Source organism: Anticarsia gemmatalis, chromosome 9 (genome assembly GCF_050436995.1).
Source record: "Anticarsia gemmatalis isolate Benzon Research Colony breed Stoneville strain chromosome 9, ilAntGemm2 primary, whole genome shotgun sequence".
Lineage (NCBI taxonomy): Eukaryota > Metazoa > Arthropoda > Insecta > Lepidoptera > Erebidae > Anticarsia > Anticarsia gemmatalis.
In genome coordinates this window covers 5,344,678-5,364,550 of record NC_134753.1, presented here as the reverse complement: position 1 = coordinate 5,364,550, position 19,873 = coordinate 5,344,678, and the positions used below count along the sequence as shown (strand labels likewise).

Sequence of the window (19,873 nt, the reverse complement as noted above, 5' to 3'; positions counted from 1 at the left end):
GTTTCCTCTTCCAATTATTTTTCTTTGTTCAAGAATTTATATTGCAACTTTACTGCGTTGTAAACATTTTGATAGAACGAATTTTTAATTATTGTTTAAATAATATGATATTAATATCCTTGTAGCAATGATATATAAATAATACTATGCTTTCTATGTCGAAAATTGATAATGACCACCTCAATTGCTTACCTTAAGCTATCTTTCGGGACTCATTGGCAGTGAAAATTATTATTAATATCAAGTTTATTACATCCATTATTAGTCTAATGCACAATTAACAAATTGCACTTCTTACTTTTGTTTACTGCTAACAAACCGAATCTATTGCTAAACTAATTTGTGAGTGAGGTACTGCTTAGAGACGTTGTCCGTACATCATAACATTTCCCATATCTTAGTTTATCGTACCTTTATATACCTAAGACGAATCGCGTTTATCAATACAAGCACGTTATTAAGAAGTATATAAGTATGTTTAACAGTTATTTAGTTACCATAGTACAAGCTCTGTTTAGTTTGGAATCAAATGACCGTGTTTGAGCTGTGCGATGATATTTGATTATTTAATTTAAAGTTAAATGTATTGTAAATTACCTACAGTAGATATTTAAATAGAACGACCGCCACACGACCTCAACAAACAGCAGTGGGAGTACCGGCAAGCTCAGACACTGTCACATAAAGTCCACGATCTTATGTCTCATTTCAAATACATAGTCTATAGACATGAAAGCCTTATTACTTAGTTAACTAGATCTTGTTGTATGGTAATTATAATAGTGGCTTTAATTGTAGAGGAAAATATGAGACCAGTAATTATGTTGTGGGGAAATTTTTGAATTGCTGCTTTATTAAAGATATAGAGCTGGGATCGTATTCTTTTAGATATTAGTAGGGTTTTCATCACGCTTCTGTTTGATGTGCCTACATATGTTTGACTAAAATCTTCTCAATATTTTGTGTGTTAAAGATAATTTTAATTATATTTTTTTAAGTTGCTTTGCTTAGTTTGCTTTTTCATCAGTTGCACTTAAAAAAAATAAGCTTAAATTGTTTAACAGACTCATTAGCATGGTGAAGTTTAATTGCATGTTAATTCTAGCCTTTAATTGAACCATCAGTAGTATCAATAATCCAATTGCACGAATTGCAGTAGATTTATTCTCAAACGCATCTTCAAACTAAGAGGCTTTAAGTTGCAGATAACGCTCCATTACTAACAAGATGTATTAGTTGCATGAGTATTATTTATGTGCGGCGATCCGTAGCAAAACCGCTTACTTATAATGCTATTATTTTGTATATTAGTTGCGTATGGCTTTAAACTCATACGCTAAGTAACAGGAAGCATGCGGGCGTGAAGCAAAGCAAGCATTTTGTAGTGCAAGTTTTAAAAGTAGATGCTCTTTTGTTATTCCCTACTCTCATTTCTTTCATGTATGTTTATATGACAGTCTCATTGGCATAGAGGTGCTTAATTGAATGTTTATGCACACAATGCATGATCTTTAAAATTTGCATGTATAGAAGAACTATGTATCCAAGTATGTATGTATCGTAGTAAAACTTTTGACATCTATTTTGACGAAAAAATCAATCCTCTTTTACGTCTCTTTAACATGCTAATACGAGTAGTGGGTTGTGCTCTTTTATAAGACCGTGTAGAATGAAATAAGCAGTACTAAGATCTATCATTAATATTGTGGTAATCGTAATAACAGGAACGGTCATTTAACACTTATCTGATCGTTTGCGACGAGTGAATGCGACAGCCCACTAGCATTTACCACAATTATACGGTTTGATGATCACTGGTCGATGTTGTCAAGCGAATGCTGCCGCCCTTGACATAATCCCTTACTTATTTATCTTAGAGTAAAGGAAGTCAGAACACATTACTTTTAATGAAGAATGATTGTGCTCTGTTTCATTATACGGTTGTATTATCCAGAATATATCGTGACGGCTATTTGCATAGTTTATTGGTTATAATTCGAGCTACCTAGCGTTTATTTGACATTTTTATAGTGTGACATATTGAATGCAAGATGTATATGTACTTTCTTATCTACCGTATTACTTTTTTACTTGACCAGCACGCTGGATTTGTGATCCTCAATCCGTTTTATGGTAGAGACCCGTGCCTAGCTAAATAAAATAAAAATTTAAGGTATTTTTCTCATAACTTATCTAAAAATGCAGAATTGCAGCTGTAAAACATCCTAATTCTACTGCTTACAATAACTATTAAGTGAGTTCCTATGAAGCATGCTCGTTATAGCACGTGTTATATGGAAATATTCAAGAGATGTTGGTCCAAGATTACGTAAAGATGCGACCATTTATTTATATAATGAGTGTTTAAAGTTTCTCACAGATTCTGAACACGCGTCTTCCGTCTAAAGAGCTGTCTTGTACTTGCTACTACTGTCGGCATCCGCAGTCCAAAGTCACTTGTGCAATGTTACCGTAACCTGCATTTTAACCAATTATACGATTTAATAGAGCGATACATACTTCAGTGTTTTATTGGTACCGTGTGGGAAACCATATTTTTGAGAAGCGTCACTTTTTATTAGTCGATCGAAATGAAATTTAACGCTTGCTTTTTATTGGTTATGGGTAAGATTCACTTAGGCTACATGCATTCTGTATAAACTTTTTGTATCACATGATTCTAGAGCTAGCTTTAAGCGAGTATATAGAGGTAAAGTTAATGGTACATGCTTTAAATATTTGGGACCGCTTTCCGCACGCAGGTCTTGTAATTCGAGCACTGAGATTACATCTCATTAACCTGTCAATGTGGCCAAATATATACCACTTAAATGGAAGACTAGATCTTTGATAGTCAGTTTCTATAACATCAAAAATAAATTTGTAATATAATGGTTCCCGAAATTTCATGGGATGCGTGACTTGCAAAAATAATATTGCTTATCTCTAGCTACTGATAACGTCAAGGAAAAAGTTCTAAACGTAGTTTAGTTGTTCCTAAAGTGGCGCATAGTTGGCCATTAGACATATAACGCTAAATATAGCCTTCCACTGCACAATAGCTCGGACGTAGTTGCGTCACAGTGTCGCAACTACGCGCAACCAAGTGCGTTCACACTTGATTCATTTTCACCGCACGCATGCGAGCGATTTGAGTTATAGTAAATACTTGATGCGTAGGGCTTGTTCAGTATATAAAGTATCAAAGATTATAGGACAAGATATACTTAGTTTTTTTTACTTGGACCCTTAACATGCTAGAGTCATTCTAGAGAGATATTTTTGTTTGTTTTTATGTATTTTCTGTGCTACAATTATCTCTACAAATAGTTTTATTAGTCTGCGCTGGTTACCTATATTCGAATATTATAAATATCTTGAGAATGTGTGCGAACGTAAGCCGTTGCCATAGCAACAATCTGCCGAGGCTGTGTGAATGACGAGATACAATATTTTTTGTTTTTATTTTAGTTATTGGTTTCATGATATTATGTTTCTATTCAATTCTTAATTGAAATGGTAGTGCTCGTCCCTAGTATCTGTATAATATTTACACACATGGTACATAATAGAGAATATTTATACTACTATGTCCATAAATTATAGTGTTTCTATCGAGAATTTTGTACAACCATTATAATGTTTCGATGCTGATAAATCATCACATTTATTATTCACATTGTAAACGATGAATCGGTGGATGTTGCTAAAATTTACACAACACTACGCAAAAACATGAATAATTGCATGACTACAAACACTGATACAGTTCGTGAATTAAAATTGCAGCCCTTGAAAATAATTCACACGATACAAAACACAATATTATTTGCATATTTGGAACACATTTTAAGTAACAGTATGAGATACGTAGAGAACGAGCTAATACGCGAAGGAGCTACTAATCGGGTATCGCTCGAAAAAAAATTGTATAACAATCTGATCAGTCATCAGCGCCTCAAGCGGGCGTCATAGGAACTATATTTGCAGTGCATTTTAAAAGTCAAACTCTCGATACTCAATAGTATCGACTGTAGAGAAACGCCGCTCTGGATATTAGATGAAAAATATCTCAAGTTTTGATTATAAATTACATTCGTATACGCATCGTAGATTGTAAAGAAAGACAACTCTAAACCACCTAATCTAGTTAGTAGCCGTAAAATATAAAACTAAACCATTTACTTATTTAAACATTACAGTCATTTTACTTGAGATCATTAGAGAGGGCAAAAAAGACCAAAATTACAACGTTTATCGCAGTTCATTTGTCTGTACAAGTCCTTACATCAAGCATATTAACTGTTGTGCAATTCTGAATCTTATCACCTACCCTGAGAAGATATTTTTCAACGTTAATTAGGCATTTTTGGAGCATAAATAATGTGTGTGCAAAGAATTTGTTGAATTTCAAGTACAGATTTTGAAGGTATGCAGCCTGTTAATTTAGCATGATATGATCGGTTTAAAATATTTTGATTATGAGATTTTAACAGTTAATTATGTCGTAATAGGAATTGTAATTATCAAGGTATGATAATTATGTGTATGAAGTTTGACGGCCAAAACTAAACGGTACAAACTAGAGCATATTTTTTGTACTTTGATGCGTCTGATGTCTGGACAAAGTAGGCCAATACATCACACATTAGGTGCCGGGTTTGATTCCCAGGATGGAGAAATTTTTATAGTTAATTAATTATTTTTGTTTATTCTCTATAGCAGTTTAGTAACGTGCCGGGTATATGACAACAGACTCGCCCCCATTACAAGGGCCTAACATTGCTAATATTAATTATCCATAACCCACGAAACAGTCCGATAAACTCTTTTCCTTATTAAAAACTGAATTAATATACGGCATTGATTTACAGTTTTACGGTTAAACAGTAATTATGTATACCAAACTTGCAATTTGCAACCATTTGAATACTGAGTATAGTGTTATTCAAGCATATCTAAGTAACACGGTAATGTAATAGATTTTACAATACTTACCAGCTTCAATTGATAACAAAATGTTAAACATAATTATCTTTTATTAGTTTTGAAAGTAAAATAGAAGAGTTTTGTGTTACGTGGAACTTTATAAGTGGCTTAAATGAGTTACTTGATCAGATATTCAGACCATTTGCTTCCGTTGTGGCAATATGACCTATTTCGAAGTATATTATAGGACTTAACACAGCAAGAATCTTAAGTAACATTTACCAATATACATCTTAGTATTCCAGTTGCAGACAAACCAAGATTATTTTTAACCTAACATCTAAATTGATTGTGTAAATAAAGATACTTTTTTTTAAGGGGAAGACAAGAATTCTTTACTTCTTAAAATAATGGTAAGCTAACTTTGAAGTTCAAGTTCAACGCTTTCAATAACAGTCCTTACATTCAGTTTTCCAAAATTAGTTCAAGTGAACGTTGTACCAATCACATGACCACGATATAAGTACAATGAACAACTATGTACGCACGTACACTGTCGTAACGGACCTTGCTGGAAACTAGTGCGATTTTGCGATGAGAATTAATCAGTTTCTACACAATAATTAGGCAATAAACCTTGTTTTTGCTCGAAATAATTTAGAGGTTAGTTGTTATATTTTTTTTCGGATTCGACAAAGGCAATGACCTAGCCGTTGTCATACAATGATATTATTATTACGGTTTTTTTTAATTAAGTGCGTACTTTATTGCTTTTGACATTGGTTTAAAAGATTAAAGTTGTGTACGATAAATCAGTTTTTGCTGACGTAAGACTGAAACATGTAGACCTTCAATCATTAATTATGTCGCATTTTTTTTAATAAATAAAATGTACAGAGTGTAATGCATACATTCAAAAAAATAATAAGCCTCACCTTTTTTCCATAGGGGTATGAAGGAGACCAAAGAACGCCATTTGTTGCGATTCCTCAAAACTTTTTTTGCTTAATTCACATCTACATATCTTACGGAGAGCAATTACTAGCGACTCTCGCACTTAGCATGTATTAAAATCCAACCCCGCTAAAGCCATATTGTGTTTACCATATTAATTCTTGAAAGGATCTTCGAGAATGAGTACTAATGCTTTGTAGTCCTTTATAAAAAAGAAGAAAGTATGTTTTTAAAACACGATTGAAGATAGACTTCTATGTCAACTTTGTCAGTACTATGCATATATTTAGTTCGAGTGATTTACATTTCGCCCTACACTCAGTTACCTTGAGTCATCACAAAAGGTTACATTTAGAAACTTGGCCGTAGTTCCGAAGGGTTTGCGTAATAACACTTGTCTAGTAAATAATCAATATTACGACAGATATCAATATAATAGTGAAAAGGCCGTTAGCAATCAGACCAATGAGGTACTTTTAGTTATAGAAATTGTTCCAGTTTACATTAAATAATAACAGTAAAGCGATTTCTATTAAAATGATTTTATTTAGGTAAGTAAGTGGAATTAATTTAGAACTGATATTATTGACTCCTTTTCACATGGTTCGATTACGTAGAGACTACGCAACTACACAATGTTGTTAATGAGCTTGTCAAAAACTAGGTTTTATACGTACAGCATATCATGCTGTAACCTAATGAAACCTTTAGAGGAGTTATTCGGAATATGAGTATATGACAGTTATCATCTTTTATGATTACTGTACAATAGATTCTCTATTTATATCCTTTAGATCATTCTTCTATTAAATTTTGTATCTACGTGAAATATTTTTTCCAGAAACTGCACGAAGAGAAAAGTTATAATAGTAATAAATTTGTAAATAATTTATTACAACTGCTATCACTAAAGATGCAGGTGTACTGCAACAGAAAAGTCATTTGCACCAGTCTTACTTCATTGAATATCTCAAATCCCTTAAATATATTTTACAATAAAAACCGTAAAGCATTTATTATTATGACAGAAAACACTAAACGTTTGTCTGTAAGTTTAATCGCGATTTTAAGCGAAACGCCCCTTAATCATGAATAAATTAATATTGAAAACGTTTATTTGTTTCACGCTTTACGTAAAGTATGAAACGATAGATAAATTAGTTTGTATTGCTTCATATTAAAATAATGTTCGTGTTTTTGATACCAATGTGCTATTTACAAAGCAAAATATGGGAACTGAGTCTCAGTTTTATCACTTATGGTTTAACTATTTTTATATTAAAAGGACAGAAAGAAGAATAAATAAATAAATAATAAATATTGCAATTACAATATCTACTGAATAACGATAATGTTTTAATAGTTGTGAATGAGGCAAGGCAAGTTAATTAAAATTGTACCAAGTGGCGTTCTTTAATCTCAGTCTACATGGAAAAAGGCATGATTTTATGTTTGTATGTATGTAACAGTTCCTAAACGTAATAAAAACATTAACAGACTTTACTTAATTACATTTCGCTTCTAAACTAAACAGCGTCCAGATAATCTTCCCTACTTTCTAACGGTTATGTAAACACATATATACTATCGCTATAGTTTTATCGCACCGTTTCTTCAACAGTTGCTAGTTGCTAAACTTCTTACAGCGTTCAATCTATTACTTCACTTAGATATTCGTACTATTTTACTACAACCCCGTTATACATTTATATGCTATATTTCATAATGAATAATGATAGTTGGCTTGAGAAAGTGATCTTGTTGATAACGAGATGCAAGTCGGTTTAACTAGGCAAATGGTTTATAGTTGTTGTAAAACAATGGCCGATTAACCACACATTTTGTGCACCTACTATTAACTTAACAGATGTTAGGAAATAATTATCAATAGAATTCCTAAGTATCTAATCTTACTTAAGTATCACATACGTACTTGTTAAGATTTAGTTACGTTTCTGTTCGTTAATTTACACGTGAAACTACGCTAGTGCTAACCAAAGTTCTATACATAAAAATGTGTCTATAATTCGCATATTAGTAACTTTAAAAAATTATGCACTTAAATCTTCCTCCAGAACTACTCTATCCATTGCTTAAATGCGAATGAAAAATTGTTTAGTATTTTGAGTTTATCGTTAACAGACTGACAGACGCACTGAGAGGACTTTATTTTATAACATGTCGTGATCAAAACTTTAAAATACCCAATTAGTTTTTATTATTCCTAATTAATTAAGGTATTTCAATTGTGAAGTATTCTCATAAATATTAACACAAAAAGGGTAAGACATTATTAAACAATCAGTCATAATTGAAAAACATTTTATGGTCTCCTAACTGGGTTATGGGAAATTGGGCGAAACCACGCAACATTAATGTAATTAGTTCTGTACAGTTTTTATGTGAAGGTGTCAAGGTGTGACAATGAATAGGACTATAACCGTTACTTAATAATATAATATAATTACTGTTAAGATTTTGTGGGATTTGGAGACAATATGAAGTATTTCTTGGCACTCATGAGAATAAAAGGGGTGTCTGTATTCAGTAGGCTCTTAGGTATCCTGATTTAAAATTCGTTTCGAAGTGAAAATGTTGGTATTCGAATGTATGTATAATGTCTAAATGTTCCGTATTAATAGACTACATTGATAACCTATTGAGATAAGAAATTCTATAATGAGTACTGAAAGTGTTGCGGGAAAGAAATCAAATTAAACTGCTCATTTTATACTGAATATCAGATGTTAGTAGGTGATATATTACCTCAATTACAACGTTGCGCCAATGTAATTATTCAATTTTATAAAGTAGTAAGCGACAGCCGATATTTAATTTATTAATTGAATTCTTACAAGTAATATTCAAATCGGCTGGATTGCGGAAGTTTACCCACTTACATTTAAAATGACAACACCAGCTTAGATAAATCCAGCCTATCGCTAAATGGCAACGAACCACCGGCTAAATTTGTCACAGTGTTGTAAGCGAGGTGTATTGAACTAATTACCATATTGGATTCAGAAAGCATTTACAACCTATCCTTAAATGGTAATAGGCAGGTTGCGTAGGTCTGTGCAGACGGGCGACTACTTGCCCACTGGGCTAGTGCTTAGTTGCGAAAGTAAACCAGATAAATTGTTTTAAGATACGGAAGTTTTCGTTCCACAATAAATTTCCTATGTAATAGTTGATTAAGTTGTTTTAAATAAGCTTTATTGTTCTCGGGTTGAACTGTTTATATTGTGGGTGATACGAATTTGATTGTTCATTGAAATAGAAATTATAGGTTTGCTAAATTACAGTATTGGTTCAATTTAAATGGATTAGCGTGGGAGGATGTAGTTAAACATGAATATGCAATTAAGCCTTCCACGTATTTTATTACCAGCTTCTGCTTGAAACATTCAGTTATAATTGATACGCCTTTGAGTAATATATTACTTTACACCTTAAAGTTTTGCATCATACATATTGATGCAACATTATTTCAATAATTGCAACTAGACTTTGTCTAAAGTCAATCCTGCTAAATTTTGTCACTAAAATAGCGGCTAACCGAAGTAAGATACGAGATACATTGCGGTATTTTTTTTGAGGTCGGAACTAGATTCAAGAAGTCACCAATTAAACACGGTCGCAGTTAATTTGTTTATCAGTTTGAATGAAAACGAAATGATAGAAATCGAGAGTAGCGTTTCTGTCGCCGGTCTGTATTCGCACACGTGCACATATCAGCTGTTGAGAGTTCATGCACACCCACCGGCACTGAGGTCACATATCAAGTTCACATACCTGTTAGTATCTAAACCTGTTACCGTATGACTGTATGTAGTACTTACGTAACAGTTAACTTACGTTTCCGTGCTATACCTTTACTGTCGTAACTCGTAACTAAAAGCTGTTACAAAATTGTTTGGAGAATATAGAGCGTTTCAGTGTAAGGAGAATGGAAGGTTTAATTGACGGCGTGATTAGACTGCGTGGATGGCTTTACGTGATCACATCGTTTAGTAACAAATTCCTATATACATCTAAGAAATGCTAAGTGTTACGTACTTGGTAAAAGTTTCTTGGCTGGTACATCTTTCGAATCTTTGACATAAATTGCGATTTATGGATTGCTGTTGTTATAAGATTAGAGCATTGTGAAGGTGATTATACTATCTTCAAAGATTGGTTACAAAACATATTAGAATGTGCGAATGTAGAGCGAGAATGCATTACTCCTGTTATAAATAATTTGGTTCGTGAAAATCTTATGTAATAACATTCCTATATCAATAAAATAAAGTAGCTATTTCTGCCTTATGGTTTTGTGTTACGCAGCTGTCCATAGGTATCGCTGACACAATAATAAGAGCAGTTTTCGAAATACCGCGGAAGACCTACCGCGATACAATAAACCGATTGATAGATTGCGTCGATTAAATAAATGATATGTTACAAATATTACATGTTACTTAATTGTACCATGTAACGAGATTAAAAGGCTCTTTGTTATAATGATAAATATTATGAAGTCGGCTCATATGCATCGAATAATCTAACATTTCGGTTCTGATCTGATGTATATTGATTTGATTTTATAGGTATATTGCGATATGTTATGCGTGAGTACGAGTATTTTTATCGATCAAATCTTAAATTATGAGTTGCAAATATCATAATTATGACCTTTGGGGAGTCGTGATTGGTCAGACAGGATGACATTATAGTCTAGTTTTAAAATGTTAATTCCACGAACTTAATTGTTTTGAAATACAGCTATCATCTTCGTATTGGATGAAGCTGATTTCATATATTATTTTAATCTGATCTTGAAAGAGTCTACAAGGTACTTCATAATGACTTAAAAGGATTATAAATTGTTTAACACTTATACGAAGACACGTCCTTGTTTCATAATTACGTTACGCAGTTGAATGACCCATCTGATCTAGGAAATCGGTGCGTAGATTCAACTAAGGCTTTCTGAAGGCTATTTTAACGATACGGTATGTCGCTTTTGTCGTTTTTTAACCCGGAAACTGCTAATTTTATAAACATTATTGTAATGATATTTTAAACGCTACTCGCGTGTTTTATTTATTCAATAGACCGTACTTAATAACCGTTTGCGTTTAAGAATGTTCTCTACAAAACTTCTTATTTATTATTAGCTGTGCCCGCGGCTTCGTTCGTGGATATCGAAAATTAAATATATTTGACCCTTAGTCCCCGACTACCTTCATGCCAAATTCCGTTTCAATCAATTTAGCAGCCTAGTCGTGTAAGCGTAATATAACGACAGACTTTAACATTATTAGTTAAGCTGTTACTAGTTAGTTAGCTGCGGCTACTCAAATCACGAACACAATTTTAAACAATGCCTAAAATTTGTGCTTGTAATATTAGATTTAGGGGTCATTTTATACTGGATGGTAAAGTTTGTTTAATAGACATTGTAATTAAACCATTTGTTAGCTTGTTTAACCTTTGACCGCGTGTCAATAGATCTAAGATACCTATTGAAGGTGTAATCTATATTCTGTTCAACAAGGATTTTGTCTTAAGACCTGAGTTAATTATTATTTAACTGAAATGGAAAGATGGTGAAAGCAAAAGTGTTTTTATCGTTTATATTCAAGTATCAAGAGTTTGACATTTAAAATATACTGCCAAAATAGTTCTCGGAGCACGCTAGATCAAATCAGATTTTGGTGCAATATTTCTCGATAGCCAGTTGATTATCGGTAGTGGATAGTGGTAGAGAATTAAATGTGCCAACTTCGTAGACTTATGTACTGTGCCTAATTTTGAAGGAATAAATTATTAAGTTGTTTTTTCTCTTGTCCACAGGCGTTAGCCCTGTGTGCGTGTATAGCGCTCACATCGGCACAGTTCGGCCACTACGGCATAGACTTCTCGGACTTCGGCAGTAGCTTTGGAGCTCCGAGCTATAACACTCTATCTGCAGCTGGTGGCCGGGATCCTAGGGCTAACACCGGTAAGCTAAATTGAGACTTGGGGTGTATGAATGACATTTTGACTTGACTTTGAATGACTTTACAGGATATGGTTCTGATTATTTTTTTAAATCGCTGCAACATATTATATCGTGTGTGTTACAAAATAGACGTGGGATTTTGGCTTGTTTTGAACAGGCTTCGATAAATTTACAGAAGGCCAGTTGTAATTATATGGGTCAATGTTAGACACAGTATTAAAGAGCATTGAGATGAATGTTTAAATGGTTCAAATCTAAAAAACTCGGAAAAGCTATGGAATGTATGACGTATTTTCCCAGGTAAACAATCATTTTGTTGCTCATAAAGTAATCTTAATGATCTCGGCATTAGCAGTAAAATCTAAAAAATGTCGCTACGTTATTCAATTTAATATAACAACGTACATAACGATCACCCTAATGTGTAAGCGTTAAGACACAAACGTTTGAAGGTCATCTGAAGAACAATTGTTGGCCGATCTTTATCAAAATGTTGCCACACTCACGCTCTCAACTGTCGCACAAAAACTGACATTGTTGTCTTCACATGAATTTATGGAGAGAAGTGACCATTTATTATTTCACAACAAATCGCTCCTTGAATACAAAAGGGCCACAAATCGAAATCTATAAATTTTACAGGAGAGCCAAAACAAATTTTTGAAACTGTTTTTTTATAACATTTCATATATTTATTTATTAAATATAAGATGTTAATATATCATTAGATGCGTATTTTTTAGCTCTATCTTTCTACAAAATAAACTTTGTAATAGCTGTTACCTATTAAGAGAAAAAAGCATATAAGTCCCTTTTGCATTCAAAATTTGAACCAATATTATGAGAAATATGTCAAAAATTAAACACAGTTTTACAAATAAAAATGGTTAATTGTACTTTTTTGGTAAAAAAACCGTATCAAAAAGTTTAATAATAATTACTAAGTAAAACCATAACTGAATAGACCAGGAAAACATTGTATTAAACAATCTAAATGAAAAAATCTTAACTTTTTATTAAGTAAGTAAAATTATTGAGATCAACTTTGTGCGTAACTTTCATTATTTAGTAAAATTAAACATCAATCATCATCATCAATCAATGGGTAACGTGACGAGTAGACTGAGTGCAGCAGGAGTATTAAAGAAATAAGATAATAGAAAAGGTTTTTGAGTTTTATAAGCCTTTATATTTAGCATTCGTGGATTATTCCAAAGCTTTTGACAGCATTACTCATTCCGCCATAGAATCATCACTCCATCCAAGTCCTACTTAAAGATACTATGTAGAATCGAACCTTCATACATCAAACTCATCAAAGCAATAGACAATATCATTCCAAGCGTGAAACAGGGAGACCCACTATCTCCCAAATTATTTACCAGCACCCTCAGAGAAATTTTCAGGAGCCTGGCGGTGTTATGGCAATCAAAAGTATAGTTGTAAGTGGTAAACAGTTAACAAACCAGTGTTTTGTAGATGACATAGTCCTCTTCTCTTTTTCGGCATCGGAACTCGAATCAATGCTCAAAGCACGGCAAACCTTCAGATTGGACTGAGTAAGAACCGTACAAAAACCCAGGTTATGACCAACAACACAAAACGTAGGGTCGAGGTAGACGGGCACGTTATGGACTATGTCGACGAGTACACTTGCTAGGGCCAGATAACCTCTTTTAACAACCGACGGGACAAAGAGTTGGACAAACGTGTCACAAGTGCCTGAAAGAGATCCTGGTCCAGGAAAGAGCTAATGAAGGGTAACCTTCCACTGTCACTGAAGTGAAAGCTCGTCGACATGTTTATACCTACTACCCGTCTTTACCTACGCTGCCCAAACATGGTCCCTTACGGAAAACCAGAAAGAGCCAGAGAGCGATGGAGCATAGTATATTATGCATCAAAAGAACAGATCACGTCCGAAATTCTATACTGCGCTCCCAAACTCGCATAGCCAATGTAATGGAGAAGACCGCCTGGCTGAAATGGAACTGAGCCGGCCACATTATCCATATGTATTCGGAAAGGTGGACCCGCATATCTACCAACTGGATGCCAGAAGATGGTCATAGCAGACGCGGGAGACTTAAATGGAGATGGCGGGATGACCTAGACGCATTTGAAAAGGACTGGTCGGATCTAGCCCCTGAAAGAGGAATTTGAAAGGAAAGGGTGCCTCTTTACTTTGCCTGCATCAAAATGTATAATTTTATTTTTAAAATTGTAACGAAAACTAAAATTATTATCATACCAAACGGTCATATTTCTGGCCTTCCCATTCTAGCACGCTAAAAATGATTATTTATTCCACAATAATTTAATGCAAAAGGGACGTATTTCAAAATGTGCTACTGTTATATTACAAAATATAATAACAAATATTAGTGTTTGAATGCAAAACGGTCGTTTTCAGAAATATGGCACTTTTGTATTACAAAATATGGTAACAAATACTATAGTTAGAATGCAAAAAGGACGTTTTCCAAAATATGCCAGTTTTGTATTGTAAAATATAATCACATTAACTTGAAATTTTGCACCCAACACAGACATATTTTGGATTGTGGCACTTTTTCATGCAACTGACGAGCATTTGCGTTGAATCTCCGGGCGCAACTCGCAAAGTGGCTGTTTTGCACTGACATTACCTGTCAAAGTGAGCTAATGCAAAAAGGGCAGTAAGTCAGTGCAGCCATAATATAAGCAAAAATGATGGGGGTTTTTTTTTTACTATAAAATATAGTCGGTTCAGGTGTCATTTTTGCAATAAAACGATTTTCATTTTTTTTTTAGTTGTGGCCCTTTTGCATTGAAGGAGCGAAATGTGTTACATTGTTTGATAATGGCAACACTTAAGAATATGTGAATCCTTCTTACTTTTGTGTAATACATATTCAATTAAATTTCATCAGCAAGTAATAAAAAGTAAAACTTATGGCTTTTAATGTGCCTCCTTGTAATTGATCTGAAATGTAAAGTTAGTCAATATTATGAGTCCCTATTTCTACAAAATTATTGCAATTTGAATACTAGTCAATATAATCTATATTTTATAATTTTCACAATTTTCTTCCACTATTCAAATATCTTAGCGACTGGGAATATTAATGATTGCTCTAGCGCAATCAGTCATCGTAACTATATCTGTTTTGCGATTAATTCAATCAAGTGGTCAAAATATTGCACAATCAGCATAAAACATAGTTGATAAGTTACGAGTCCGATGTATATCTCGTGTTTGAGTTACGAAAAGTCCTTAATGCGTACGAAATTTGACTGAGGGTAGAACAGTTTATTGTCATACCTAAACTAAAAGCATTCATTGCATAAACACATTCTTTGGAGCTTACTCTGTAGTTTTAATGTTTCTTAAGAACTGTCGAGTGAAATACCATTCATGGTTAAAGATTGGTAATGATAGATGCTCTTAGTAACTCGTGAAACAGATGGGTGATCGTTTAGTATTTCATAGCACACATTGATACAAAAATAGTTTTTTTCCGGTAGTTGTCTTACAAGGGCTCTAAATTTTGGTAGCTAAACAAACTATGTATAATAAAAATATTGTTGTTCCCGGTAGCTGTTGTAGTACAAGGGCTTTGAATTATGGTACAAACTTCACAACACCCGAGGCTTTAAAACTATTTGAAGGCCAATGCAATGTCATTTTTTTACTTGCATAGGCGTGTCGTGATACATACGTCTAAAACATAATTCGAGGAAGTATAATCAAGTACAAATGCCGTATAATTAATTGCATGTTACTGATACAATGTTTGGTAAATGCTTTTGTTATTACAGACTGGCCCTTTTACGGGCGAGTCGCGACGGCTAATGTCCTGTCGTTTGACAAACCCCCCCTGGCTAACATTTTGTTTTCATATCGTTTGTCGCCGCCATTAGCAAATCTGTGTGACGAAAATGGCAAAGGCGGCTCATTTTAAAACCGAGCTGTAAATAAAACGTAATTTAAAAAGTTTTACTGTATAATAGGCTTGATATAGATGCATTATAGACACGCCTAAGCATGCTTGGCATGCTACACGCAGTCACGCACATGATTTGTCTTTAGGCTTGAATTGTGAAAAAAAAAATGGTCCAGGTATTTGATTTAAATCTATTAAGATTGATTTACTTATCAAATGTTTTTTGCACATAAAATATAACTTCTCAGCATAACTTGATGTGTGCCAAAACTAGAATGTTCCGGTTAGAATTAAATCATTACATATCATTAATTAACCATTCAATTTTGATACGGCTTTGATTGATAGACAAATCAAAATTTGGACGTAAACCTATTATCGGCATTCTTGATTATTACCACACAACACGAAAAAAAGTAGCTAGCCGGTGTAGTTTTTTTTAATGATTATATTTCATTGACGGCCTCCGTGGTGCAGTGGTAAAGGTGGTCGCCACGCCACTACCAATGTGACGGGAGGTTGAGTTCGATTCCACACGGAACAAATATTTGTGCCATCCACAAGTAGTGGTTTCGAATCTGGTTGTATTTTGTGTCCGTTGTTTATATGTTTGTAAAATTCTCCACGACACAAGAACAAAGTACTATTTCGGAATGTTGGCAGTCTTGGTAGATTGATACAAGGTATGGCTGTATGGAAATTAAACATAATTAACTCGCTCTGCCCTTTTCTACGTAGAACAAACAACAATGTTAGCCTATTTGCATTCGTTATGTAAACGATCTTAATGGTCTCAATTTTTCTTAATGCCAGTCCTTCACAGACGTTTGCGTTGATTTGATATTGCTATCTAAGTATTTTACCGTTGAGCTGCGTGTGGTGGGTTCGAAACCCACCCGGGACAAAAATCTGTGTAATGAGCTAGTATCTGTTTTGAGTCTGGTTGTTAATTTATCTATATAATGATGTTTTTAGAAGTATATAAGTATGTTTATCAGTTGTTTGGTTACCATAGTACCAGCTCTGCTTAGTTTTGAATCAGACAACCGTGTGGGAGTTGTCCAATGATATTTATTTACTTAATTAGATTCTGATACTTGAAATGTGCATGTCTCGAGAAATATACACAGTATCCTCAATAAATAGTAGACTGCCTCCGTGGCGCAGTGGTTTAGGTCGCCACGCCGATACCACTGCAACGGGAGGTCGTGGGTTCGATTCCCACACGAAGCAATTATTTGTGCGATCCACAAATAATTGTTTCGGGTCTGGTTGTGCTTTGTGTCCGTTGTTTGTATGTTTGTAAAAGTCCCCGCGACACAAGAGCAATTCTTAGTGCGGGAGTTGTCTTTTTAAAAAAAAAAAAAAAAAAAACAAATAAAATATCTTGACGAGGATAGAATCTTTCGTTTGAATTTCAATATTGACTTTGTAAACTTTGCTTCGGCGTAATGACGTAAATATTATTCTAGAATTTATGATTGACATGGTTACCGGTTTTAATCTAATTTATAGACTCAACGTAGCGTTGAATATAAGTGTCAGTTAAATTAATTTACAGTGGACTGGCTGGTTAGTGTGAATTTAGTATCAATAAAAATATTCAGAATAGGATTTTATGCTATTTTTTTAATACGCGTCATAATTTAAAAAATATACCATTTAAAATTTTAAATAAAAGAACATTATATTTGCTTTTGAAATCGGCGAGTTGATTTTAAAAGCAGAAAAAAATACGAAAATTGTTTATTTATTTAAAACAGATATTCTCCATAGTGATAAATAATTATTATGACTAGTAAATATTACTTAGAAAATAATGAGCAATTACATATTTAGCTACTTACGCAGCCGTACAAATTGTTCCTCAAAACCGACTGGTCAAAGTCTTAGTTATGTTAATAGCACAAAATGACACGGACTAAAGCCTTGATCCGTGTAATACATGATTTAACTTGTTTGTGTTCAAAACAACGCATACTAACGCAAATGTTTGTTGTTTAACTTTGTCACACAAAAGTGTTGTTTACGCGTAAATATAAACTTAAATGGGTAAAGAGTGTTTGTTACGTGTGGTTCAAATAATCGTCTTCTTAGTTTCTTGTTCTAAGTATTAAGAATATCAACTTAAGTTCGGATATCTTTTCTTTGAAGTATGCATAGAATGATACGCTTATGCAATAATGTTCTTTGTTCTATATAGGAAGATTATCGGAAGCTAAAATTTATTTATAGCCTTTTAGTCAAATGTCACGTGTCACGAATAAAATCAGCCAATAATGCTAATTTTATGCCGTCATAATGAGCCAATTTACCAACACTATCACATCCATCTTAGTCTATCGTTGACATTTAAAATCGACCTAGAAAATCATATTATCAATGAAGAATTGCAAATTCCACTGCAAATTAAGTCGTATCGACAGCTCGGTGAGCTAGCCCTGGCATATTTTGTTTAATAATGTTAGTAACATGGACGTTATGCGTAACCGCAGTATGACGCGGTCATAGAAGGGTTCGCTAATGACAAAATCATGCTCAGCCGAGCAAAAACCGAGGACATGACGCGAACGCAAGTGTTTCTGTTTGACAGACGCATCCCTCAATCAGAATAAATTAATTATGCTTGCCCACAACTGTTTAGAGTGTGTCGCCTAAGTAAATATACTTTGCATTTTGAATGTTGCATTAATTTAAAATTTTTGACAGTATTTTAATATAGTTATACATATTTAAATATATTTTATTTATTTATGCAAGGTCAAGGTAAGTTTCTAGGTGTGTATTTCAATGCTATTATTAGAACAGAAATGAAATTGTTTTACATCAGTATTGTATTTATTTGTGTCATCTTTTTCAGGTTGTTGTACATCTATTAACTTATATCGTCTGAAAGTACTAACTCAGTTAAATGTATACTTTAAGTTAAAGGTTCAAGTCATTACCCAATATTAATCTTTCAAACTACCTACTAAAGAAATCTAATGTTTTGAATTAATTATTATCGTATCGAAAACTTTATACCTAATATTTCATATTAGTTACATTAAAAGCATGTCATTAATTCTCAAAATCAATTTGGTTGACATTTGTTCATGCATTTTGCGTTATAAAAAAAGTAATTTGTATATTTTCGTCTAACTCCTGTACTATATATTTAGTCTAAACATTTCTTTTTGTTTTGTTTGTTGCATGTCCTTTTCACACATACATTGCTGTAAAAAGGAACAGGTATTGTTTGAACTGAATATATGCATGAAAACTCCCTAGGTTTCGGACTTTTCATAATATCTAATTTCTAATACAACGGTGTCTGAATAACATAAAAAAAATGTGCTTGCTATTCTCGCCGCCATGCTTCTAATAATTAAAAAAAAACTACCATATCTTTTTAACCCCATTCTATTTTTAAACTGTCAAATGAAATTGACGTTAAAAGCATATTCCCGCCAAAACAATGCCTAAGTCTGTGTGCTAACGCCGTTTTAAATTAAGAGCATATTGTTTTTATCGTTTCGAATCTCTGAAAGCTTTCAAATAATAAATATTGTTATATTTATTAGCCAGACAGATTGTGTAAGGACCCTTTTAATTCCATTTAGCGTAGATAAAGAGTCATTCTCATTCATTACTACGATAGTATCACATCGTTTACCAATGACAACTAGAACGTGGTCAGTCTAGAATTTTAATTACCTTACTATTAAAAAAATATAGATATTATCATGTTACTAAATGTGTATTAAGGCTGCAGCCAAACTGTAAAACCAATTAAGTAAATCTATACTTTCTGTCAAAATTCATTGAATTTATCGGCATGTGTAAAACCTTTGAAAACAATATGACATGTCATTTGTTGTTTTCAAAGGTTTTATACGTTGTAACCAAAAACCATCACTTTCTTTAAGGTTAAATATCGTAAAATATGATTGTTTAACTCACATTTAACCGAATTTATTGCTACTCGGAAAGTAGAGCCATAGAAAAGCCTTAGGAAAGTGCGTCATTATGGATCTTACATTTGGTGTTAAATTTGATCATGCAATGTATAATTGCACTAGTATGTATAAAACCT

General features: G+C 33.3%; 1 protein-coding gene across 1 annotated transcript in view; it reads left to right on the top strand.

Moving 5' to 3' along the window:
- The window catches only part of LOC142975456 (uncharacterized), a 52,900-nt gene that overhangs the window by 15,565 nt on the left and 17,462 nt on the right, over window positions 1-19,873 (top strand). Inside the window, exon 3 of the mRNA XM_076118301.1 lies at window positions 11,725-11,872. Within this exon, the coding sequence (XP_075974416.1) occupies window positions 11,725-11,872 (148 nt within the window). The remainder of the gene's footprint in view (window positions 1-11,724; window positions 11,873-19,873) is intronic.